This window comes from Eurypyga helias, unplaced genomic scaffold (genome assembly GCF_000690775.1).
Source record: "Eurypyga helias isolate BGI_N326 unplaced genomic scaffold, ASM69077v1 scaffold7044, whole genome shotgun sequence".
In the NCBI taxonomy this organism is placed as follows: domain Eukaryota; kingdom Metazoa; phylum Chordata; class Aves; order Eurypygiformes; family Eurypygidae; genus Eurypyga; species Eurypyga helias.
In genome coordinates this window covers 1-25276 of record NW_010246794.1, presented here as the reverse complement: position 1 = coordinate 25276, position 25276 = coordinate 1, and the positions used below count along the sequence as shown (strand labels likewise).

At 43.8% G+C, this 25276-nt stretch overlaps 1 protein-coding gene across 1 annotated transcript; it reads right to left on the bottom strand.

The window, feature by feature from the left end:
* Positions 1–528: 528 nt before the first annotated feature.
* Positions 529–25157, bottom strand: MYB (v-myb avian myeloblastosis viral oncogene homolog). Its single transcript, XM_010150530.1, has 15 exons — positions 25037–25157; positions 23716–23882; positions 22016–22087; positions 21274–21366; positions 20638–20858; positions 18870–19104; positions 18067–18147; positions 17564–17668; positions 15993–16250; positions 12856–12998; positions 12335–12449; positions 12123–12248; positions 11338–11448; positions 10599–10706; positions 529–762 (listed from the first exon to the last, which is right to left on the bottom strand). Exons 1-15 carry the CDS (start codon positions 25155–25157, stop codon positions 646–648), a joined length of 2073 nt encoding a protein of 690 aa, XP_010148832.1. The 3' UTR covers positions 529–645.
* Between the last annotated feature and the right edge of the window lie 119 nt (positions 25158–25276).

Here is a 25276-nt window from a genome sequence, read left to right as displayed (position 1 = left end):
AATTACCCCCTCCCCTCCCCCCCAAAACAGAAACACACAATGTATACTGGTCTAGAACCATAACAGAGCGAAAGATTATTTCAAGAGGCATGGATGTTTGAGCGTTCACAATCTTGATCAGTTTTCCCCTTTGCACAGACTAGCGTTTGTAGTAATGCTTTTCACTTCAGTATTTTACACCTATGAATTTTGTTCAGTGATTTAAAATATATCTGTTTGAGTACCTGCTCGTTTATTATTAAAAAACATTTTAAAAGAAACAAACAAAACCCCACCCCTGGCTAGCACATCACTGACATAACAATACTGGTGTATAACGTCTGCTTGATCTCAGAAAGTACAAAAAAATTATCTTTATTATAAGTCTGCACTGAAGATCATTAATCACTGATTCAAACTTAATACCTAATAATTTAGGCAAGTATCATGTATTATATTAAAAAAATCCTCTTAAGTTGGTTGAAATCCAACAAGAATATATATGCTGAGTGACTAAATGCACTTTGTGCTGCTCCCAACTGTTGTACCACAACAAAGATAGGCTCTTCTCCCATTCATGAAAAGTTTTCATGCCGAGGAACAGGAATTTCCCAGCAGAGGTGAAGTGTTCTCAAAACCATAATGCTTCTCTGTCCGTCGACCCTTTCACATCACCAGAGTCCGGGTGGGGAAGGTGGCCATGTACTTGCGCGCCTGATCCGTCAGGGCCATCTGGTCCTCGATCTTCCCGCAGGACGCGGACTCCCAGGGGTTGTTCAGGTGCTAAATGAGAAAGAGGCAGAGAGATCTGGGGTGAACATCACGCCACTTACCCGTATCCCCAGCCGAAGCCGGGCCCGCTGGAGGTTGTGTGTCGCATGGACACGCAGTAGGATGTTGTCCCACCTCCAGAAAAGTTGGAATGTCAACACAACGGGCAAACACCATCACTCCCACTTCTCAGTTCAGGGGTTGTTCAGGTGCTAAATGAGAAAGAGGCAGAGAGATCTGGGGTGAACATCACGCCACTTACCCGTATCCCCAGCCGAAGCCGGGCCCGCTGGAGGTTGTGTGTCGCATGGACACGCAGTAGGATGTTGTCCCACCTCCAGAAAAGTTGGAATGTCAACACAACGGGCAAACACCATCACTCCCACTTCTCAGTTAGCGGAGGGACGGGGAGACCAGACAACCCGCCGAAGGGCACACCACGAGAGCCAGGATATAAACCTTCCCACTCCTCTCTCAAACAGCCACGGCCGTACCTACAGCCTTCCCTTTAATCCTTCCTCTCCGTGAAAGGACTAAGAAGAGAACTGATTTGCAGGCGGACGTCACAGTCACCACGGCCCAGAATTACAATGGCCAGTGCTATGACCACGCACAAATTACTGCCAAACCATCACTCTAGAAACACAGCTGCTCTGCCCCTGCTCGTTCCCTAAACGACCCCAACAGCCTTGACGGCCTGACCGCAGCGAACGAGACGTCCCGCGCCTGAAGCCGCTCTCACCTGCGCGCAGCGATTAGGATGTGCCCGCTAGCAGAGCCCCTCTGGCAGAGGAGGAGAGAGGGTGGGAGGGGACGGCTCTCAGCAGAAACAGCATTTTAATTATCGTATAAGCCATTTCACTTCTTGTGGTATTTATGGAGGTTACAGACACCATTCAGTATAATGTTAGAGTGAGATAAACATATCTGCAGAGGGCTGTGCCCACTGTATTTATTTACTCACTACACATGTGAGATGTTTCTCATTGCCTTGAGCTATAAACAGTAATGAAATTTCAAAGCTCCTGGAATTTACCAGTATGCATACACATTTACACAGCTTAGATTTTTTTTTTCTATTGAACTCTTTCACTTAGTGCATCTGCTTTTCACGCTGAGATACTCCCTGATTAAAATCTTTATTATTATACGAGGCTAGTTGTATGAATACCCTGCACTACAAACTGCACAAGACTCTCCTTAACGGAAAGCTGCCTGCCAGGGAGGAGATCCCAGTACTGCTGAGGACTGAGAAGGTCTGCGTCCAAGATGCACCAACAAAGACAAGTCAGGAGAAAGCCTTCTCTATTTTCATCTGCTTTCAACAAGGATCATCTTTGGAGTTCAAGACCTACATTGCTCAACAGGATGGCCAAAGCCTTCCAAACATCCAGGACACTGGGTGAAGCGTAATTTAGCGGACTGCAAACCATCTGCTAAGAGCAGAACTGTCCCAGCATGCCCATGGCTCTTTATGCTGCTCCCTAGTTGCTAACTGTGCAAGAGGAGCCTTAGATGACTCTCTTCCCTAAATGTTTAGAGAATGCTCTTCTGACTGTAAACAGTGTTATCTGAGACATATGGATAGCAAAAAGCTGGGCAACATATGAAATACAGATAATTTCTCATAACATGGCCTAATCAGGGCACCAGTACAAACAGGGACCGAGGTTCCCTGCCTTGGAGGGCTCAGTCTAAAAGGCACAAAACCACTAAGTGTGCAGCATGGACAAGATGAGAGCAAACATGTCACTCCTCTGTAAACTTCTGCTGGGCCTCCCTAGACATGGCTTTCTCTTCTCTGCAGACAAGTTCCAAATGTCGTGTCGGCTCCTGATGCCTTTTGACAGGCAAAACTCCTGCTGAGCTCCAGGAGCTCTCCCGTGTGAAGGAGAACCAGGTCAGGCCTCAAATCATGAAGCTTCTGCATCTTTTTGTGGGAAAGCTGCATCTGTGAAGTGAACAAACGTGCCGTACACCTCTATTCTAGAGCGCTTCAGCCGGGGCTGGCTGTATACCTTGTGCTGTGGCTCAGCCTAGGGCACAGGCCGCAGCCAAAAAGCAGGTGTGACATACTTTCTGCACGCCACAGACAGGCATGCGACACGCCACAGCTCCTTTTATGTTTGGGTTCAACAGCTTCCAGGGTAACTTTTTCAAAGGCACCTACATCAGCTGGGAACCTACAGATCATCGATGGGACTCCGGCACCTGCGAATATTTTACCCTATTATTTCAAAAGTATTTGCATCAGGGACCAAATTACTGCCTGGTGCAATGCCACCGGACTTACTTAAGAGTCAGATTTGGTCTGTACACCTCAAAAGCAGTTGGTAGTTCCAGAATATCCATCATTTCAAAGGACAAAAATATGTGTCCAACCAGTATTTCCCCGTGGTCTCCCAAAGCTCAAATGTACTGCTCTAGAAAAGTGAGATCAGCCGTCCCCTAAATAACTGAAAACATGTAAGGAAAAGTCCATCTGTCACTGTATGTCAATTTTTAAAAAACAGAAGTAACTTCAGGCAAGGAGTGTCCCGATTTCATAAATTAGGCTTAATTGTTGGTACCTACACTGAGCTCTTTGTATTAACAGCCATGTGCTTAGAAAAGAAAAAAATAATAAATCTGTATCCTGATATCTCCAACATCTCAGCAGGCTGCTACATGTCACTCATTCCGCTGAAAGCCTGGTCTTCGTTTAACCTGATGTCAGTGCAGCAGAATCCGCTCGGGCAGGCAGTAACCCTCTGCCCTCCCTCCGGGTTTGCCTGCCCCAGAGCCCCAGGGAAGCTCTGGGCAGCCGGCACGGCCAACGACAGGGGGATCGGCCCGACCCCTGACTCCAGCCTGCTTGGAACAATCTGCCCGAGTCTGGCCGTAGAGACAGAGCAGGAGAATCTCCCCACAGAATTTTGACCCTCGTATTATTTTCCCAGAAATACAGTACACTTTTCTTCCCCCTCTTATGACAAATTTACAGGAGAATACTAACTTTGCAATCTCACTGATGGTGGTGAGAGCTTTGGTCTAGTAAATACAGCAGAATTCAGTCCAAAATACTGCATTTTCTAAAGTAGCGTATTTACTGAGGCAGTTTTCAGTTCTGTCCTGGGGAACTCAGATAAAGTGGGTATTTTTAACAAACCTTTTCTGTCTGGAGCCTCGGGTCTCGGCAGCCAGCTGAAACACAGCGCAATGCCTCTGCCTTGCCAGCTCCGCGCCCCAGCACCGGAGGCACGTGTGAAAGTCATCCCGACGTGACAAGTTTTACTTCCCTCCTTGGCAGGAAGCGTGGGGTGCCACGACCCTGGCAGAGCCTTGCCGGGTCTGGGCACACACAGCTATGGGATCCCATAGGGAAAAGCGCAACACCTCCTTCCACGCCAGCATCGCAACCAGTGTCGGCAGGGCTCTGTCACAGCACGGCGGCAGTGCCCCACGGAAAGCAGCACTTAGCAAAGGTGTCAACAAAGAGAGACGAGCAGAAAGCTAGAGGCATGCAGGAAAACAGCACTGACACCCAAGTCAGGGCAATCCTTTTGCAGAATGCACATTTAAAGGTCCAACTCTGCAAATCAAGGGATGGTAAAACAAAAGCTTTGTAACTAGAAGCCAAAAGGCCTGACTCAAAACCCACCAAAACTGATGGGCATGTTTTCATTGATTTAGTGATGAAATTCAGCCATCTACATGAAATTCAGCTACTTAAATTTAGCCATCTAAGAGTGAGGTGTACGTTTTGGCACCTAAATCCCTAGCCTGTGGGGAAAGAAAGGGATTTCCGCAGTACGATTCATTCCATATATATTTTTTCTTACTGCCTCAGAGAGCGGGAGACTACTCTTAGTTTTGCTGTCAATTAAAAGAATTTGCCTTTTCAGCCAGTGCTTCCAGCTGTCTTTTATGCACACAGCAGTTTTCTCTCCGTAAGTTAAAACAGAGAGTCAGGGGGAAGAAGAAAGTATACTACTATGAGTTCCCACAGGATAAAATTACAGACCCATGGTACAATTCCAGCTACGTCATTCTGCCTGGCTCTTTTTTTTCTTTTTTCAGCCTCAGTAATCCTACCAGCACATCCTTCTCCTGGCAGCAAAACCACCTCACTTACCCTGTAACTTCAACTGCCCTCAGGCAGATGCGAACTGTAAACAAACTGTCAAAGCCATAACTGGGATATCCAGTTGAAGCACTTTAAATAAAAACTTGGACCATCTAGAGAAAACAGACTAGAGGATGGAAAGAAAAGACTGTGGAAAAGGTGCTTTTCTAACAGAACTAGTCCTTCTGCACTCAGAGCCTGGACTGCCTTTTCACGTGCACCTGCAGTACCGCGCTCTTAAACAGACAGGACTGTAGTACAAATCTTTGGGCAGAGAACTGTGTTAGAAGACAGATTTTAAATCTCCACTGTACTGGGATCCAGCAAAGTTATTGGTGTTACATACATTCCCATTAATTTAGCCAAGTTGTGCGGGCATTCACAACCAAAAAAAGCCAAAATGTTTAATATATTCAGAAGGCTCAGACTATTAGAAGGCATCTTACAGTGTCTATTGACTGCAAAAAGCTGGATTTCTTGCCAGCTTTCCCTTAGATTACACAGTACAGATAATTCACAGAACATGCCACTGAAAAGTCTTACAGCAGAATTGCTGTACTCCTTCAGAAACAGTAAAACAATCAACGCCCTAAACATTGCAATTTTCTAGCAGAATACTATGCGTATCGTGTAGAATAGTATGGCTTTCTGTTCTGTAAGGATGCAGAACCAAGAGAAGCCCTTTTTCTTATCAAGACCAGGCAGTAAAGACTAATGAAAAGCTCAAGTGAACATAAATGAATTCTACTTCATTTGCTAAGGCAGAGCACTGTTCCTGCTCATGTTGCTAGTTCTCCTCTGGGGCATGGGACAGCCTTCTTCTAAACTCTGGGGCTCCCCCGGTTGCTCAGAAAGACAGCTTGCTAAATGGGAGAGAGTAAGATGGTCCAACTTTTCAGCTTTTATTATAAGCCAGATACCAGAGCTAGAAAGAGCTATTCGGTGGCACTTTTAAGAGCTTAACCCTGAAGCCCTTACTCAGACAAAACTCCTGTTTGAGATGTCTGAGCTTTCCAAGTAAGATCAATGGGGGAGATACAGAAATGGGCTAAGCACCTGCAGCTCGTGTTAGGAAATCCAGTCCCTCTCTAGTTTTGTCCCTAAGTAACTTTTTTTTATTCAGGGATCAGAACACATTGCTGCAAGTAGTTAAAGTGGCACTTTCCTTCTTTCTAAGAACCCAGCGCCTGCTTGGGGCAGCTGTAACTCCTGTTCTGTCTGCAGCCTAAATCCTGCTGCCCTGGGAGGAAAACATGCGCTGAACTGAGCTGTAACTTCCAGCCTCCCTCAGCTGAGCCAGGCACAGCTCCTGTAACACGTCAGCCACCAGCCAGAGAAGGGACAGCCCAAGCAAGGGAAACCCGCAGGGCTACCTTCCCTGGCTGCGCAAATCTTAAACCTCCTGGGGCTTGAGCGCACAGTGCTTCCCCCTCTCCCTGGAGTAAACAGCGCGTGAGGTTTTAGGATCTTCTTGCCCCGAAAAAGCCATGGAGGAAAACCAGAGAAAGTGGCTGCTGCCTCGCCTATGCCTTTTCTCTTACAGCTAGCCGCAAATGAAATTTCACTTTTTTAAACCGAAAAAATGAAGGTTAATGACAGCTCACACTCTTGAAAAGGTTAACCAAGTAACTGTTTTAAAATCCTTTAAACTTGCTCTTTAAAAAAAAATGGTTACATAAACCGCTGAAAGTCAGGAAATTCGAGCTGAAACGTGTCAGTCTGTGGTTAAAAAATGGAAAGTGACAGGAGCTAGGGGTTGAAGAACATTCTCTTTAGCTTGCAGGGCTTCTACCTTGTGTTGTTTCCTTTGTTACTGGGGGAAGAAGATATCAAAGCAGCGCTATTTTCTTAAAAGGTTCCATTTCATGGTGTCTTTTGATAGCCTGCAGGGTTTGGTGGATGGCCTATGATTTAGCCTACTTTTCTGTCTGTTAAAAAGTCTATGTCAGGATAGTTTGTATTATGTACTGCTACAGAACGTAATGTGAAATAGAACATAACTTTTACATAGGAAGGGCCATAACCAGAGTTTTCTATATAACCCCTTACAAGACACTACTCAAGCAAATGCTCAGTACAGGTCATCAGTTTGCCTCAATAAGGGTTTCATGTTATCCCCAAACCTTCCCCCTTGGAAACATTCCCAGTGAGGCCAAAATCTCCCTGCCCCACAACTGCATATTGCTTGACTGTCAAAAATATAGGGCGCAAAAATATAGTTTGTAACTAACTCCACCCATGTAAAGCAGAAGCATTTGGGATCCCTGCAATGGAGTATAAGAGTAATTCCACCCCAAGGCAACATGTGGGTTTGATGAGACATCTCCTGTTTCTGCCTGGAAGAGGGTAGCCGGTGCACAAAAGTGAGATTTGCCATGCAGGACAAAAAAGCTGACTGAGCCTTCACACAGCTGCCTTTACATCCAGCATTTTAAAAGGATTTAACCAGGGGATCAAATCAGGATGAAGCCCAAACTCTCCTCGGGCCTAAGGGGGCTTTTTCTCCCATTGCTCTAGTGCAACACTGATACCACCACATTCTCAGTGCACTTCTATGCACCTACCTGACCTCACACACCAAATGATGCAATATGCTATTCCTCCTAAGTGATGGTGAATCATATGATGCTATCTCATATGGTCATCACCTATTACTTACTAAGTTGCGTATGATCAGTCATGTATCCAAAATGCAGTAAAAAATATCCTTAGAGATTGCTTTGAAGATTTGTCGCTCTTGCTTTCCTTGGAATTTAACAGCAAAACAGTAAGCAATCAGGCATTTTGATGAGTTTACTGCTAGCCAAATATCTTTTTCTTTATGTAAATGCAGCACAAATTATTAAAGCAATGAGAAATACTGTGGGCTGGTAAACATACTACCTCCCTCTCATGTAAGTTCAAATTTAAAAGACAATGGAATTCTAAGAACCAAGCATATAAAAGAAGTTTAGCGTTCTCTTTCCTTCTCTCTTCCCTCTCCCCGCGCACATCCTAAGGTGCAGAGGGTGCTACAAATCTTACTTGGACTGAAGTCAGTGAGAATTTCCCTAAGTAAGAACAGTTGGATCAGGCCCAAAATATTAACAGCAGCAATGTAAACACATGCAGACACAATTAAATTTCACCCAGGTGCGTCGCCGTGTGTCTCATGTCTACCTGCGTGCAATCAATGGCTTCAGTCCAGTGTTTGTGTGGGCGTCCACGTACGTGGGCCATATACCAAATCATAAACCAGAAAGCACGAGAACATGCTAAAAAATGGTCACGTACAAAATGCTACCCATCAGAATCAAGCACAAACATTAGCATTTCCAAGCGCTTTGCACCCTTTAGACGTGCTGTGTCCTCATCACAGACGTCCTGCTCCACTGGGATGGAGGGGGAAAAGCATTAGGGCAGAGAGCAGCGGTTTCTGGCAGGAAAGAAAGCAGGACCACGTGTCCTTCCTGAGCTGTACGGGGCCAAACTCCCCTCTGACGTGAGGCCAGGCTGCCTCACCAGAGGAGGAAGCCGATTCCTCCTTTTATCCATGACACTAAGGCCAATTCAGAGCGCACCGCGATCGGCAGACAATACGGCATTGCTATAAAATGCCTGTATTTCATTCTGAAAAGGCTGCGGATGCCACCGTCAGACACCTCTGACCTCATTCTCCGTTTACGACATTTCAGCTGAAACACTCATCGGCAGAGAGAATCATTTTACCTTCATACTCGTTCACCAAGAAGCTGCATAGTAAAAAATCATTCTTGGGCTTTTCACAACTGCTTTTTCTTTCAGTTCAACACATTTTAAACACTGAGATGAGTGGGAAGTCATTTTTAACTCAGTTCCTACTTAAGGAAAAGTCCTTTTTACCCAAACAATGAGAATACCTGACTTTTAACATGCAAAATGAAATGCTTTTCCTGAGCAAGGTCTGAAGAACGGGATCCAGTATGGCCCACACATTGGCTCGTGTAAACTTCCTGAACAAAATCAGCATGAGTGAGGAGAGGAGGTTAAACAAGCCCTTTCATTTACAGCAGCTTGTAAAGAAATTATTTTTAGACAGCAGGAAACATAACACTGTTACGCTAAAGATGAAAAGATCCTATTTTTACAGGCACCTCAGATGTTTTGTTTTTATTGCAGGCAGAGTGCAGGCAACTACCACTAACACACTTTGTTCAGCTACCTGAAAACGTTGCCCTAAGTCTGCAGAGGAGCCTGGAGCTTGGCCAGGGGGCACGGCCGGGCATCGGTGTGCTGGCAAGGCAGAGGGGCTGAGCATGTGGGGACCAGCAGCCTCCTCCCCAGTGCCACGCATCCAGCTCCAGCGACCCTCTGCCGAGCTGGAGCCCTGGGCTCCTTGACCACGAGACAGGCTGAATTCGGTCCCCAGCTAACTGCCCTAACCCAAGGGCAGGGGGGAGACAGGGGATCTTCAATCCCTCCTCTTAGCCATCTACCATGGTGCAGCTAAGAAACACGGCTTGTGAGAAAAGAGCAAATAAGGAATAGGGAGTGTGTGTCTCAGGCCCCTTGGGACATCCCCAGGCAGAGGGGAGACACAGTCCCTGCTCTCCAAAGCTGCTTTTCATCAAGTGATTCTGCAGTGCAAAATAGAAACCTACCCCGTGGCAAACTGTGCCAAACAGGGACTTGTGTGAAATTTTAATCTCTCGCTCTATAATTCCTGGCTAGAGGTGCTTAACCAAAACCAGGTTGTCTTCATTCCTTCCTACTGTAAATAACCCCTAATGTAAATTCTGGAAAGAGGGAGGAAAGAAGGGATTAGCCATGTGGACTATCTGTCTGAAAGTCAGGAACTACGGAGTTACAATTTCCTTTCTGACAGTGACTCACCCTGGGGAATGACACACTTTCCCTCAATTTGCCCGTGTGGAGAAGGGATATAAAATCACTTATTCATCTACCTCAAAAATACGGGCTGTGGTGGAAGGATAATTGATCATTACCTACACTGCGTTCTGTTCTCTGAATGGCTCGCTGTGGGCCCGACCTCAAGTCCACAGGAGTTGACAAAGAGCCTGATAATGACTTCGGTGAGCTTTGGATCAGGCCCTATGCAACAGCTGTATTTTAAAGTATAGCAAATCTGTATTTTGCTTAACACTTGGAAAAATCATAAATACGTAAAACTCAATCTCACATCTGGTTTACATTACAAAAAATCACACATTTAATTCAGTTCACAGACCCCAAGACACACAACTGGTTGTAAGGGTTATGAGGTCCCTTCGGACCAGCAGTTACGACTGCATTTCCAGTGCAAACTCAGCCTGCGGTCAGGGAAGGGCCATCCTGGTCCTTGGCTGGACAGGCAACACAGTGCCGGCCAGGCAGGCACTGCAGGAGTCTATCCTCTTGCCCTAAGGCCAGTGACCAGTTCTAGCCACCACCACACCATCCAACTCTCCTGCTCTCCAAAGAAGCACGGCCACCTACAAGAATTCTATAGGAAAAGCCTCTGGTCCGCATTAATAATTCCTCCTACCTATTTAACACTGGAGCCAGCTGAGTGTCAAAGCCCCACGGAAAAGGCTTTGCCCTGCATTGCTTCCTGGCCCAGCTGTAGCCACTGTGTCCTTATGCTCCACAGGTACAGCGAGAACCTCGACCACGTTCATCTGAACTTTTCATTCTCCCACACTCAAAGCTTAAAACCAATTTGTGAGAAAGCAACATATACATGTATTATTATATACAAAGGGTATGTTTATCAAAGAATGGTTACCTGAAGAGGACTAGCTAGTGGCCTGTTCCTAGGTACTGCAAATGTTTTGTGAAAACTACCATCCTCTTCAGACACAGGCATCTTTAAAATGGAGCTGGTAAGAAGATTCTGACCAGGAAAAGAAAAAAAAAAACCACAGTGTTCAGTCACTCAAGAGAACAACCTGAATTCGAACATATTAAAAGCAAACTCAGCCTGACTGTAGAGGGTGCAACACTGGGCACAGACACAGACAGAGTGCTCAACCTGGGAGCAGACCTCAGCCTTAGGTCCCTGGGACTTGGCTTTGCAGGAGCATTGTCACGTGCAAAGGTTTTTCGTACAGTGAAGCTCCCAAGTGCAAGAATAAGAGTAATACTGAGTAGTCCTGCTGCAGCAAAGGGAGCCATGCTCATGCAAGGTCTCCTTTGCACACAACAAAACAGACTCTCTTTCTTTTGCCAGCTTTATCTCTGTGACCTAGTCATTCCTATACACAGGTGCAGACACCCTCCAAGTGCAGGCTCTTTACGAAGACTGTGTGCTGCACAATGACTTCTGCTACCTTCTAATCATTGCAGTGATCTAATTAAGAGCGGGGGTTTGCTTCTTATGCTTAATACAAGAAAATGATACAGAAATAATGAATAATGCCTGCTTGTGAGGAAGGTCAGACAAAGTATTCTCTCTCTTGCATTTAAGAACTGAACAGGGATGAAAACCAGAAAGATTATTTGGCGGTGTGAAAACTGGCACTTACTGGCACATCTTCCATAGCAGGTGCATGTGTAAAGAGCTGAGTGTTCAGGTTTTCTCCTTCCCAGTGATTCGAGCAAAAAAAATTTCCAGCTTTATCTGTTGGAGACTCCACCTGAAAGCAGGAAAGGTATGATGATAAAAAACCGTACCTAACTGAGCAGAAGGAGATTTATCTGTCAGTTGCTTAATAAATTGAATAAATACTCTTCACAGCCATACATAATGCATGTTTAGAGTGCCGTCACCCTTGCTCTTGGCAGAAGAAAGAAGTTCACAGTTCTCAAAAAATCACCACCTAACAAAACTTTGAATACTTGCACTCAGCGCTCCGTCAGTATTCAGGAGTTTAATCCCCTTGAAAGGATTGAGAATATATGTATTTTTAGAACTTCAGTAACAAAGTAATATAATGCAACGTCCTCAAATGTTCAGGTTTCTAAGTCACTCCATGGAGCTCGGTCCCCGTGGGGTTCTTCTATAGTCTTCACCAATATTAGAAAGATTCAATCCAAATTCCTGTCTAATTTTTTTTTCTTTTTAAGTTTCAAACGAAAACTGCATTAGAACGGCCCAAGCAAACCCCTGCTGAAAACAGCAGAAAGACTTCTATGGAAATCAATAGGAGATGAATTAGGCATGCCTAGTATACTATATAGAACCGACACTAAGATCTTGGGGCTCACATGAAAGAAAAACAGACACAGCTGTTTAACAGAAAAGGTATTGGCATAAGTTTCTCAGCAAAGAGTGCTGAATTAAATTGCCTCAGGTAAGTTTGAGATTTACCTCTTGTTTGATTTTCTTCAGCAAAGGGGGTCCACTTTCATGTAGCCCAGCCACTATTGCCGATTCCTCCGACTCCTGCTTGATAACGTCCTGCAGATCTTCTACAAGATGAGTCGGAGTTTGAGGCTGAAAGGAAGAAACATTATATCCAAGTCCCAGAACATCCCTCTGCACTAATATCAAAGCAACTTTTACCATTGTTTCCTTCTTACCAGCATCTTCAAAGGACCATATTTGATTTCCTGAGCTGCGAGTGCGTTTTTGAATGGAGTGGGTGTTCTTGGAGAGCTCTCTAATATCGACCTCTTGATTGCTGGAGTTCTGAAACTTTAAAAAGAGGGAGAAAAACTTTAAAGGAACATGCTTGGAAATACTACCGCTTTACAAAAGGATGTCCATACAGGCAGTGGCTGTTGTAAGACTTGGACAAGTATTTTCCTGCAATCCTATAATCCATTTTGCTTTTCTGGCAGAACATCTATTTAACTGTGATGAGGTGGAATGGCTTTATTTAAAAAGCTGGTGAGTCTATGTGCATGATTGATTGTTCTGCATTAATAACCTACCTCTCCACAGTTATAAAGTGGAAGTTTTACTCCAACCTAAGCCAAATCTGAAGGTGTTAGTAAGCAACCCTGCGGGAAGCGCACAGCGGCCCAACACTTCGGTTGCGCGCAAACCTGAAGAAATGGACCCTCGTGAATCAGACAAGACAATGTGGCAACAGACTTACGCATGATTCTCCTTCTGAGCTTTGAAGGTCTGGTCCCTGTGGAATGGCGTGGTAACAGCCATCTTATGGCCACACACTGGCGTGGAAGTTAGTGCAGGGTTGTCCAGGTTCAGGTTTTCGTGACTGGATGAGGTGTTTAAGAACTGCAGGTAGGGGCAGGAAACATCAACAGGAACACCCAGATTACAAGGTTGACTTCTTAAGTTGACGTTATTGAACAAAAGAAAAAGAAATTATTTCCTTCTGATTGACATAAGTGATTCTCCTGACCCTCCGACGTGGGTAGGTGTATGTGGGTTACCTGACTACGTGACAAAACAATACTCAACGCTTTGGCTGGAGCACTCAGGAAGCCAAAATGAACATTTCTGGAGAGGGAAGTAATACAGAAAATGACACTCTGTTCCAATAAGAAACACTCTAAGAGCCAAATCTTAAAAGCCTGATTTGGTTTTTCTGCAAATAAATTTTAACTAATATTAAGAGCAGTGTGCCCAAGTGAGAACTGGGGGAAAACGCGTAAGGGATGTTTCAGGTATAAACCCACAGGGAATGGGGCTAAATTCCACAAAGATTTATATGGGGAATCAATGTGCATTTAAGGTAGTAAATAAAGTGCTTATGACAGGAAAATAAATTTCCTATCATCTCTCTCAAAACAAAAAGTGCTCCATTTTCACAGCATCAAATGAAAACTGCCACCTGTGATGGGTGTGCCGAGTCCTTTGGAATGGAAACAGCTGACCGAAAAGGAGGCGGCAGTATTATTTTGGAGAAAATTGCTTTTTTTGCATGAGTTCTACCTAGTAACCTAAAATACTGTTTCCATTTCTAGTGTCTACAAATCTGTGAGTGTAGCGATATCCTTCATTCTGACCACAATTCACTGTATTACCTTCTAGACTCAACTTGCATCGGATTAAAATATGCTTTATAAAAATACGGCAGAAAAGAAAATATGGATTTCACTGGATAAATGAGATATGACTTAAACACCTACTAGGTAAGGGGAGATACAGTGGGAGAGCATTATTACATGCAATCTTTTACTACCCTTCATGAAATAGTGTTTCTCTGACATCAAGGACTAAAGCCAAACCAAAGCAAAACCAACACAAACAGACAAACAAAACAAACCAAAACACTTTTAAATAGTGCTACAGCTGTGAAACAAAGCAACCATCGACAGGAATTTGGAAGTGCACAACAGGCCATTTTCCTCCTCATTCCTATTCCGCTCCACCCCATATGGCCAGGGGTGAGGATGGCGAGCCGTGATTTGAATTTTCTGGTTGTTGTCAGTTTGTCTCACAACCTGAATGCTATTTAAATGCAGTTTGGGGTTTTCTAGGTCAATGAATCATACTGTAAGTGGACAGAGATGGAAACTATTACAAATGATCAGAAATGTTAAAATCTAGTAGTTGAAGGAGTTTAGAGCAAGGGCAAAGCAAGCAGTCGTATTCCCCTACAGAAATGATCCAAATAAAAAAAAAACCCACAACCCCAAAACCAAGCCCCGCAAATGAATTTAAAAGGAGAGAATCAAAAATTAGCTTGCTGATGATCTAAACTCAGCAGTGAAGACTAAGAGCAGTGAAAAGATTCAAACACGGAGTGAAATCAACAAGCGCAACGGTAATTAGTCATTTTTTCCAAAGGATTAGTTTCTAAATTGTTAAGGCTGGGGTGACTTTTGAGAATTAGTAACATCTGTGCAGAAGTCTTGATCTACCTGCGAGGGAGAGAAGGGCAGGCTTTTGACAGGGGAGCGCTTAGGAGGAGTTGAGCTGCTGACGTCAGCTAGGAGCAAGGCGCTACCGTGGCCACTGGCTAAGGGGCTGGAGAGCCCCCTCCTTTTGCGAAGAAGGACCCACGGAGCCGCGCTGCCCTGTGAGGCAGATAAGGACTTTGGTGAGCCAGGAGAGCCCTGACTCGACATGATTTTGCTCAAGTGTACGATGGGGCGTTCTTGATGTCTACAAGCACTGGCCCCTCTTTGCTGAAGCTGCGTGACTTTGCCTGAGGGAGCTTTGCTAGCCGAGGTGTCTGTGTCTTCAAAGAATTCAAAACTGCTGAGATCACCCCATGATGAAGGATCCTGAAACAACGTGGGAGGCACGGAGCTATAAGACAGTGTACAGTGCCACCTCATGAAAATACAGCGCTAGCATATGCCCGTAACCAACAACAACAACAACGTCTTTCCCAGTTCAATTCAGTGACCCCGTTTGTTTGAGTAGTAACACTGTGAACGTTTATTTGTGTTTTCCATATATACCTTGGTCACGTCATGCCATCTAACATCCTAGCAGCGTTGCTGGTAACTGAGTCCCTAAAGAAACAATGAGTCAAACCTTGTCCTTACAATCTGCTTGCCTGGGGTTTTCTGCTCAGCATGAAGACAGTGCCTTTCGCTACCGAAAGAATGTGTGCCTTGGGCTCTAAACCAAGACTGCTCTCCTCCTAACCTGCACGCCTGCTCCGGATGTGCTGAATGGGACGTGAAGCAGACACTTCTGCTGCTGACGGAGGGTGACACCAACAAACGGATTTCAACGTGCCACTTCTGTTGCGTGCAGTGTCCCAGAGACCGCAATGAGAAAAGGCCCACGCCAATGCCAGTCAGTGACTTGGCACTTAAAATGCATGTTTCCAGTCCTTCACATACGCCAGGGCAAGCTCCTTAAACTCTGAAGCAGCTATTGAAGCTACAACAAAAGCTCCTAGAAAACAGTGTGGATACATGAGCAGCCACACATAAACCTACAGCATGTGTCACTTCAAATGTTAAGTAAGTATCGTTTAAAATCTTTCACAGTGTCTCTGATGTAATTTTAAGGAGACCCAGTATCGAGAGATTGTTTCAAGCTCCTGTTGGGCAGTTTGCTAAAAATCACACTCCCCTACCAAGATGTAGCTGGAAAGAGAGACACCCACAAAGAGCATACGCAGCCACACTCAAGGGCTTCATTTATGACAAGCCGTGTTCTGTTATGTCAGAAGCTAAGCTTCGGATGCTGCAGCAGTTAGAAGTTACTCAGAGAACAAAATAAACACATTTAGGACGGTCCCAGTTCCTCTCCCCTTACTCTCTGACCACGCACGGATCCACCTGAGGTGGCAAGTCTACTTACGGAGTCTATTAACTGGAGTGTTTCTGCAAATTCTAAGAGATTCTTAACATTATCCAGGATGTTGCTCTGGTGAACAATCATGCACCGCGCAGGGGATGCGCTTTCCTCAGGTAAGCAACCGTGATCCACCGGCGGAGACGGAGTACAGTGGTGATGTTCCCCCAGACAGGAAACAGGTGCATTGTCACCACTGGTCCTGGTACTGTCGGCAATGGTGGTGCTGTACCAGCCGGGGTAGTTTGATGTGTGGTTCTGTGTCTAAAGGAAGAAGAAAAAAAAAAAAGGGGGGGTGGGGGGAAAGGCAGAAGGAACTTAGCAATGAAATTGCACAAGGTGTCAGATGCCACTGGAGGAAAGATAAAAGTAGTTGCATCATCATCTAAAAGCTTATGCCTATGAAACAATTGTCAAGATGTTTCCTTTCATCAGTGCAAGATCTCCTTTTAAGTAACATCGGCATTGTATTTGTCATCCCAAAGTTACCTCGTAATTTACTACCAGGATTATATGGCATATATCATTACTGACACATAATCAATTCATACTCTGTTATTCCAAAAGCTCAAAAAGTGTCTGCAAGTCATTTTCTGTGAGAAGAAAGAAACGGCAGGTTTTCCCTACTGAGCGCTCAGCACTGTAGAAGGCTAAAGGGTTTAAGATTTAGAGTTGCTTTTGTTTGCTTATCTCCTTTTCTTCTTCTATCCCTGTCTAATGCTACAGCTTACACCAATGCAATGAAGAGGCTGTCAAATCAACGTGGTTAGGAAAGCAGAAGAACAAATTAACAGAAGTTTCTTTCCAGTGTGATCATGCAACAGAAGAAATTGCAAAACATTAACTAAAGTTAAAAAGTGGCCAAACTAACGTATCATGCATGCAGTTGTTTTACTATGAATTTAAATATTACCCAAAAACAGAATCTGCTGGCTATCACCTATCTTTAAAAACGATTTGGGGATTCTTGGCTTTGGTGACGGTGTTAAGTAACTACGGGAGGGTTTTCACGCATTAACATCCAATGGCATATATAACGAAGTGTGAGAGTTCAGTAATAGCCAGCATTTGCTCCACACATGCAGTTATGAAGAATCTAACATTATTCAGAGAAGTAAAACAAACTGTCAAACATGCACCAAGTCTGAAGCTCACAAAGTGTATAAAACGCAGCTGAAGGAAAGAACACAACAGAGAAGAAAAATCTAATGTACAGGCACTACATTTTCATCACATGAACCATTGCACACTTCCAGAAATGCAGATCCCATTGATTTAAGATCTGTGGGATTTTTCGTTTTCGCACAATCATCACGTTTCCAGTATGACATCATGTTACAGAGCCCAGCCCTGCTCCCACATTGCCAAGTAAAATACCTGCAAATTGATCTTTTTTTCCCCAATAAAAGAATTTACGAAGCAAACACAGATTATATATGTGCTATGTTTCATCCTTTTAAAACGGAAATATAGAGCCTTGATTAGTATCAAAGGCAGAGGGGGAGTAAAAAGTTAAAAAGACAAGCACTGGGGTAATGCTGCTATCCCTCCATCCAAGCACACAGTGACAATCTTACTGGTAATGCCTGCTGCCCTTTCAGTTCATTCTCAGTCGACATTAGTAGCAACTCTAATTCCTTTATTCGTTTTTCTTTCTCAGGGTCTTCATCATTATAGTGTCTCTGAAATTAAGAGTTAAGGGAAAAGAAAAGATAAAGGTCTGATAGGATGTAGCAACTAAAATGCTTATGGCTTGCCGTCCTGTGGTTATAATAGCCAAATTAGACTCAAAGATGAAACAAACGTCAACTGTGTTTTCCACTACCAAAGTCCCTGCTGCATTTCAGTACAGACATTTCAAATGGAGAAAGTGAAAGCTATCACACCAGATGTCAACTACTGTGTTTTAAATCCACTTCAGAAGAAGCAATTATTAGCCATGTTACAACTCCCCCACCTTCCCCATTTTCTCTTCACCACACTTATTACATTAAAACGCTTCCTTTACGTACGACGTCTGCATTTTAACTTATCGAAGGTTTAACAAATTGACTCTTGAAATGAGGTTCAAGTTATCTACCTGAATAGCTGCAGCAGCTGGCTGAGGAACATTGACAATATTTACATGCAGTGCTACTGGATATGGGATCTGACCAGGGACCTAGGCCAAAAGAGCGAGAGACACTAAAAGTTATTATTTCTATCATATTACCTGCCTGAATTGTGAATCTGTGTTCAACATACTTTGGTTTTAGGTATTTAATATTTGTAATCTATCAAGATGAAACAGCAAAAACAACAGCTATGTTTACAAAAAAAATCAACAGTTTTTTTAGAAATATGACAGTGAACATTGCAAAGGAAGAAAGAAAATTCATATATGAAATATTTAACCTTCCTGAATGAGAAAAGATTAATAATTTATAGATGCATTTGTAAGTTTTTTCTAAATTGAAGTGAAAATGCAAAAGGTGCCATTTATTATCATCTAAAACTCTACAATGTAACTGATGAAGCAGCCTGTTTCATGATTAATCATTAACAGAAAAGGAATCGCATTAAAAGCAATACTTGTTTACTTGGTTCCGACAGGCAGCCCACAAACAGAATATTACTGAAGGGAATGTGAGAGATTTTGACACAGAACACAGAACTGACCAGATTTGACTGATTTTCGAGAAATGTAATATTCACCACTATAGGAAACAGCACTGGAAACACGTTCACTGCTCCCAAGACCTTAAAAACGGTGAACCCGATTCCACCACCCGAACGCCGGCGATCAATGTGAAACGTATGTATCTTCATCACTGAATGAAGTCAAAGCGAGAGAAGCCCTCGCAAAAACCAAACGCACACGCGCACACATCCGCAGGTGCTTACGTTTTGCGGCTCCGAGAGGTGGTAGTAGGGGTAGTCACTGCTCAGCGGGGGCTGCCCGGCTCCTGGCAGCTGCGCAGAGGGCGGGTTGTGAGCAAAGGCCATCAAGTGGTTGCCCTTCTGAAAGCCGGTGGCTGCGGAGGAGTGACAGGCTTTGGAGGACTCCTGAAGGTAGCCCTCCTGCTCAACCTTTCGGCGCATGGTGGAATTCCAGTGGTTCTTGATCGCATTATCAGTTCTGCAACAGAAATCCATATGCTTGAGGAGTTTTAAAAACGAGCGTTTCTAGTTCAGACAGATTAATGGGCAGGAAACTGCTGTTGGCATTGCTCTCTAAACCTCGAGCTGTTCCCTGACCTTCCTCCCACCCCCACCTTTACAAATGCTCTTCTGAACTTCTCAGGAAAGATGCTCAGCATAAAAGGCAGCGAAAATGACAAATAGGCTACAGTTGTTTATGTACTTTTTAAAGCAATCTCTAAGCTTTAGGTCCTCAAATTGTAATATATTAGTAACTTCAGCTGCACCTCGTTCCCAGGCTGTGAGGTGACAGCAAAGGCTAACACCCCTTTGAGGCTACCCTAAAAGACTGCCAACATCATCTTCCTAAGTCTTCATATTGCAGTGGAGTTTTATTGTCTCTCACTGCTGGAAAGAAAGACTGTGGAGAACAGCTGTGAAAAGACTCAACCTCCAAGCAACTTGCCAACTGGCCACCTAAACGGTGACAACATCACGCTGTACACGCAAATGCAGTAAACAAAGCTGTTGTGATTTTTTTCTTAACTTCAGAAAAACTGAGATTCAAATCCTCACATGAATGAGTCAGAAAACGCAGGCTTATCAAGTCTGTGAGGCTTTAGGAGCAGGCTTACAAACAGCTCCTCTATTTCTAAAACATCACCACACGGTCTCATTGGTGGTATCTGATGTGTGGAAGCTACAGAAAAACTTTCCAGGGGGTAATTCCTCTCGTGTTTCCTCCTAGAGGGTGAAAGCAGCCTAGGGAATGCGCGCTTAAAAGGATGTCACGATCTTAGGCATTATATTTACATCTTGAAGATGTTTCACCAAATAGCAGAAATAAAAATGGGAAGGGAAGCCTCTCCCTTGCTTACGTTATTTGCTTGACTACAGTTTAGGTTGGGTCCCTTTTACTGCAGAGAGAATAAGACACTGAATCTCTGAAATTACATGCAAGCTGTGCACAAGCTTTCAATGAGACAAGTGTTTCCAGGACCAGTTTGAGGAAATCAGCTTCTCCTATTTTATACATGGATTTTTAACAGGTAAGAATCATATGGATGATGCAGGAACAGTTACAAATGTTGAAGCAGCCTTCTCTTACACAATTTTGAATAAACAGACTGGATTTCATGTTGAAGGTATACCCTCAGCTGTTTGTAAATGAAATCCCACTTGCAGAGCCTGATCCTTCCCTGTTAAATCAATTTACATTTCGACAGTTACTGTGAGCACAAGCAAGATTGCAGACATTTAGGAAACTGTTACAGTCTTGCTCTAGTTATTGGGCCTTTTTACCTATGGCAAACCTTAAAAGCATGTAAAAATAGCGTATTGTTCCATGTACTGACCAAACAGCACAGTTCCCCACTGAGAAAAACGCACACCGATGTCACTGGCTTTCCAGGTTTTGATTCCAAAATTCCTTTGATTTAGAACGTGCAGCCGGAAGCAACTGAAACAGGCTGCACGGACCTGCAGCTTTTTCCTCGTTTCCAATTTAAAAACTAAAGGTTTAGGTCATTACCGTCCAGGCAGCAACTTTGCAATTTCTGCCCATCTGTTTCCCAGCCTCTTGTGTGCCTGGTAAATAATTCTATCTTCCTCTTCTGTCCAGGAGGTTTTCTTCACTTCTGGATTCAAATGGTTGTGCCACCTCTCCCTGCACTGTTTTCCAATCCTTCCCTTCAAATGCTTAGCAATGACAGACCAGCGCTTTGGACCGTATTTCTGCACGAGTTCTATTACCTTCAAAGAAGGACATAAAAACTGCCTGTATTTAATGATGCATAATGAATCAGTGACATTTTTCTGTGGTGGAGCAATATTTTCAACAACATTTCTCAAAATTGCCACGGTAAAAACTGAAACACAATTAAGGTTCCCCACTTCCCATTTATACTTTTACCCAAAAGGAAAAACCTGGTAATAGTTAAGGCATTTCTAGACTGCAATTCTACATTACAGTGCTGCAAAGCAACATTCATTAGTTTGTGTAGAGAACTCGGAAAGCGCTACACAAGTACTAGGCAAGCGATACCAACAGGATCAGTCTGCCTCTGGCCATATTTGTACTGAGACCACCGAAGTCTCTAGGAGTTTTTCCCCAACACATGCAAACCGCTAGTAAGGCATTAATCGGAAGGAAAGGAAAACTGATTACCCTTTGATCCTCCTCTTTAGTCCATGGACCTTTGATAAGTTCTGGGTTTAGTACCTTCTGCCATCGGTGCTGGCACTGAACATCTGTCCGATTCTAGTGAAATGTAAAATATGCAAAGTAGGTCATTCTTCAGACAGGACGAATGTGGAACAAAGACGCTCTTATCTAGGTATGCTTGTTCCTGATTTATTTCAACTGTGACTACTAAACAATATGGAGTGGTACAGTAGGTCTGAGAAGAAGGTGCTCAACTACCCATTTGTTGACTGAACTAGGTAAGATTTCCATCGTTCCTGCAGTGATGACTGCCTCACCAAAACTACACAAACAGAGCCATCTGTTGCAATAGCTGACGTGCTTTCGCACACAGGGCTTCTACAACAGCCCAAGTGTTTGCAATGCCATTCTCTTCTAAACCATACTTACAATTCATCAGTGCTATTTTTCATCTGCACTAACACACTGTTCCACTGTCACACTGACCATCTACTGTGCAACACCCCACCATCCCCCACTTTCACCTGTTTGCTTTTTTTCCCAACCCTTTCTGAGAAGCAAAAGGAAAATTAAAGATAAGCGTTTCCACAATATTATGACTAAATTCCTGAGGTCTCCATCCGTGGAGGTTTTACATCTCCCATCAAAATGTAGCTGTAAAGCAACCACTCCCCTCTCCCTTACTTGGAAACCTCTGATAGAGAGTTGCTACTACAACTGGAAACAGAAACCAATATCCACCTACAGGAAGGAAATTGGCAATGACTTTCCAGTCTTCTGTGCCATTCTGCTCCACAAGCTTCTTCAGTTTCTCATCCTGAATCGTTAAAAAAGCAGACATAATTAATATAGCAATCTCTTATAATGCAAATGAAATGCTTCTTTTTTTTTTTTTTTTTTTAAAGCCTCCTTCCAGGCTTCCATGTTTTTTATACATCTATTTCTATGTCCTGAGAGTAATGGGAGGTGATCTGTACCCTCCTCATATTTTTAATTGCCTAAGTCTTGAGATTTTTCTACTCTTGTGGATTTTGGTAGGTTCTTTAACCTGCTGCGGGAGAAAGACTGACTTTTTCCGTGCTGCTATTTGCCTTGTATTATATATACCTATGCCCATTTTACTGCTCAGACCAACGTAGCTGTTAATTCTTGTAATGGTTTTACAGAAGGGCATGGATGTTTGGATGCCAGTCATCGGAATAACAATGAAATTTGGTAACACTCAGGCACCCAGCTGCTTGGGGCCCTCTGAAAATCACAGCCATAAGCTTTATGTGTCTTGCAAGTAATGGGAGTTCCCATAATTTGCTTGTTGCCTATCAGTGTACAACGAATGCACAATAAAACTAATGGCTCCTTTTTGCTCCTGCTCACTGTGAGGGAGTTTTGCATACTCGCATTAGCAAGAAATTTGGCCCAGTATTTTTAATGATAAGGCCAGAAATACAGACCCTAAAGACAAAAGAAACCAATCTCATGCACTGGGAAACATCGAGATACTGTAAGACAAGTGAGAGCTGCCCCAAGAGATAAGGGGAGAGGAGCAAACCTCCCCTCCCCGATTAGTGCCTCTCAGTATGCTCCCAGTTCATGTGACAGGAAAGTGGCCATTGGGCTCCACGGCCATCCCTTCCTCCCAGGCCGCATCACAACCACATCCACCTCTGTAAGAGCAGACTATGATTTTAAAAAAATTAAAAAAAGCTTGCAAGAGGTGACCTGCCACTGTTTATATATCAATAGACATGGTTAGAGAGGAGAAAGTCAAAACATGACTGAGAACTGTACTAATGTATTTCACAATAAACTCAACCCAGTTAAATGGCCACAGGATATCCACCTGGCAAAGGAGTTTGATACCACAATTTATCTGGAAAGCCAGTGCAAGGGTATCGTGTAACCTTCAAAACCAAAATGCTGCTTGAATGCTCAATTTCAGTACTGCTGGATTTCTTTCTTCCAGCTTTTAATTTATTTCCACTCAGACTCATAATGCTGCAATTAAAGTGCAAATTTCAAAAGGCACAAAAGGACTGCAGCAGTTTCTGCCACAGTTGTTGGCTGCTGTGGGACACTGAACACACGTCAATTCTCACATAGCAACCGATTTCAAACAAAAAGAGGCAGCGGTGACAATCAAGCATTGCTGCAGGTGACTCTTAATCTCTTTCTCCAACAGGGATTACACGGGGACTTGCATACCTGTTACGTAGACCTTGGTGCACATAAAAAAAAATTGTGTTTATACATTGTATTTGTAAGAGAAGAATGACTCTAAAAGTTACATAAAACACTGAACGTAGCTAAAGGGTCGAAAACTTTTTTCTCATTCATACACACGCAGCTGTCACTGAAGTTAGTTTGCAGACAAACGACTCGGAGAAGAACGTGATCCATGCTCTCTCTGTCTACTTGCGTGCAGGAGGTGAATGAACTCAGATTTACCTCTTCACGGGTCCACCTGGTTTTTCCCAAGTGACGTTTTCCAGTCTTAGGAAGCAGACCATCATAATCGTGATCATACATCTCAACATCATCTTCATCTTCATCACTACTGTATATGCTGCAGAAGGAAGCACAGCGAGACACAGAGCGGAACGTGAGGACTCGAGCTACTTAATTACAAAGCACAGAAAGCTCACTACAATCCTTACAAAGGTTACACAGATAAAAGTTTTAAAACTTGCACAACAAGATTTTGTTCTGCATTCTGTTGTTCTAGTATTCTGAACTGGTTCTGCTGTTTTTGGTATCCACAGATACAAGCAAAGGGCTGGCAACCTTCGTATTACTGTGCATGTTTAGACCTGCTCTTACTGTTGGATCAGTGGTGAATTACACATTTGGCAAACTTTCAACCAGTGAAGGTTTCAAATTAAAACACAATGTTTGGGACAATAAAGAGAACGAGAGGCTGTGTCCATTACACAAGCGCATGTTCAAAATCTTTAACTCGTGCCATGCATTCTGAAAGATAATAGAGCAGATAGTTATATCCTTCCCAAATAAAACCGGCTGTGTATAAATACAAAAAGTTAACCAATAATAATAATCGTGTTTGAGAACACAGTTATGGACCCTATACGTGAAGGCAGAAGTTTCTGTAATTAAGGAAAGCCAGTAAGAGGTAGCATTAACATGCAATAAGCTGTAATATAAAATGTGCCTGCCATTTATAGGTCTAGGTGGACAAGGACTGAGGACAAGTCTATTTAATATCCTGTAACCAACAAATGAATGATTGAACCCTTTTATACTGCCCATTTCTCCAACTTCAGACTTTATTACCTCTACTCCATTTCTAAATACCTCATGCTGTTTTTGAAATACTCTGCTACTCACCTAATTCATGACTAAGGGATTTCCCCAGAGGCTATCCATGGGTAGAAAGGACTCGATTACTCTTTTCACAAACAGCACTTGCTCTACCCAGTTAACTAAAAGGGAGTGTTTTGCTACAAGCGCCGTCCTTCTGGTGGGCAGTATTTTCTTTCCAACTTTTAGGGTACGAGCAGCAGTTCTGACACTTCAGCTCAGAGGTGATAACCGCGGGTGTGACAAAGGAGACATTGCCACGCTACGAGACTGAAAACCGTGAGGTATCTGACGGTACGGTATGCTGTGGTATGCCCAGGTGTGACTAAGACAGTAAAGCTATTTTGTAATAAAAGTATCAGTCGCTGTTTATCCCGTTAGGTTGTTTTCAGGAGATGGCTTTTTGATTCGAGCCGCAGTGGAGCACAAGAGGCTGGCAGGATGCGCTCACCTCCCGGATGTGCTGACCTCCCAGATGCGATGTGCGCCCCTCCCAGATGCGCGCACCTCCCAGATGCGAGCTGCTGAACACGTATTCTTTCAAAGCGCACGGGGCTCATCACACCTCGCATCTTCAACCCTCTTTTCTGGCCCGTGGCATGTGCCACGCCAACCCTGCTACACGCTTTTCCGCAGCCTGCCCGCGGGCCTTCCCCGCACCCCAGACGGGTGGCCCCTCACCCACGCACCC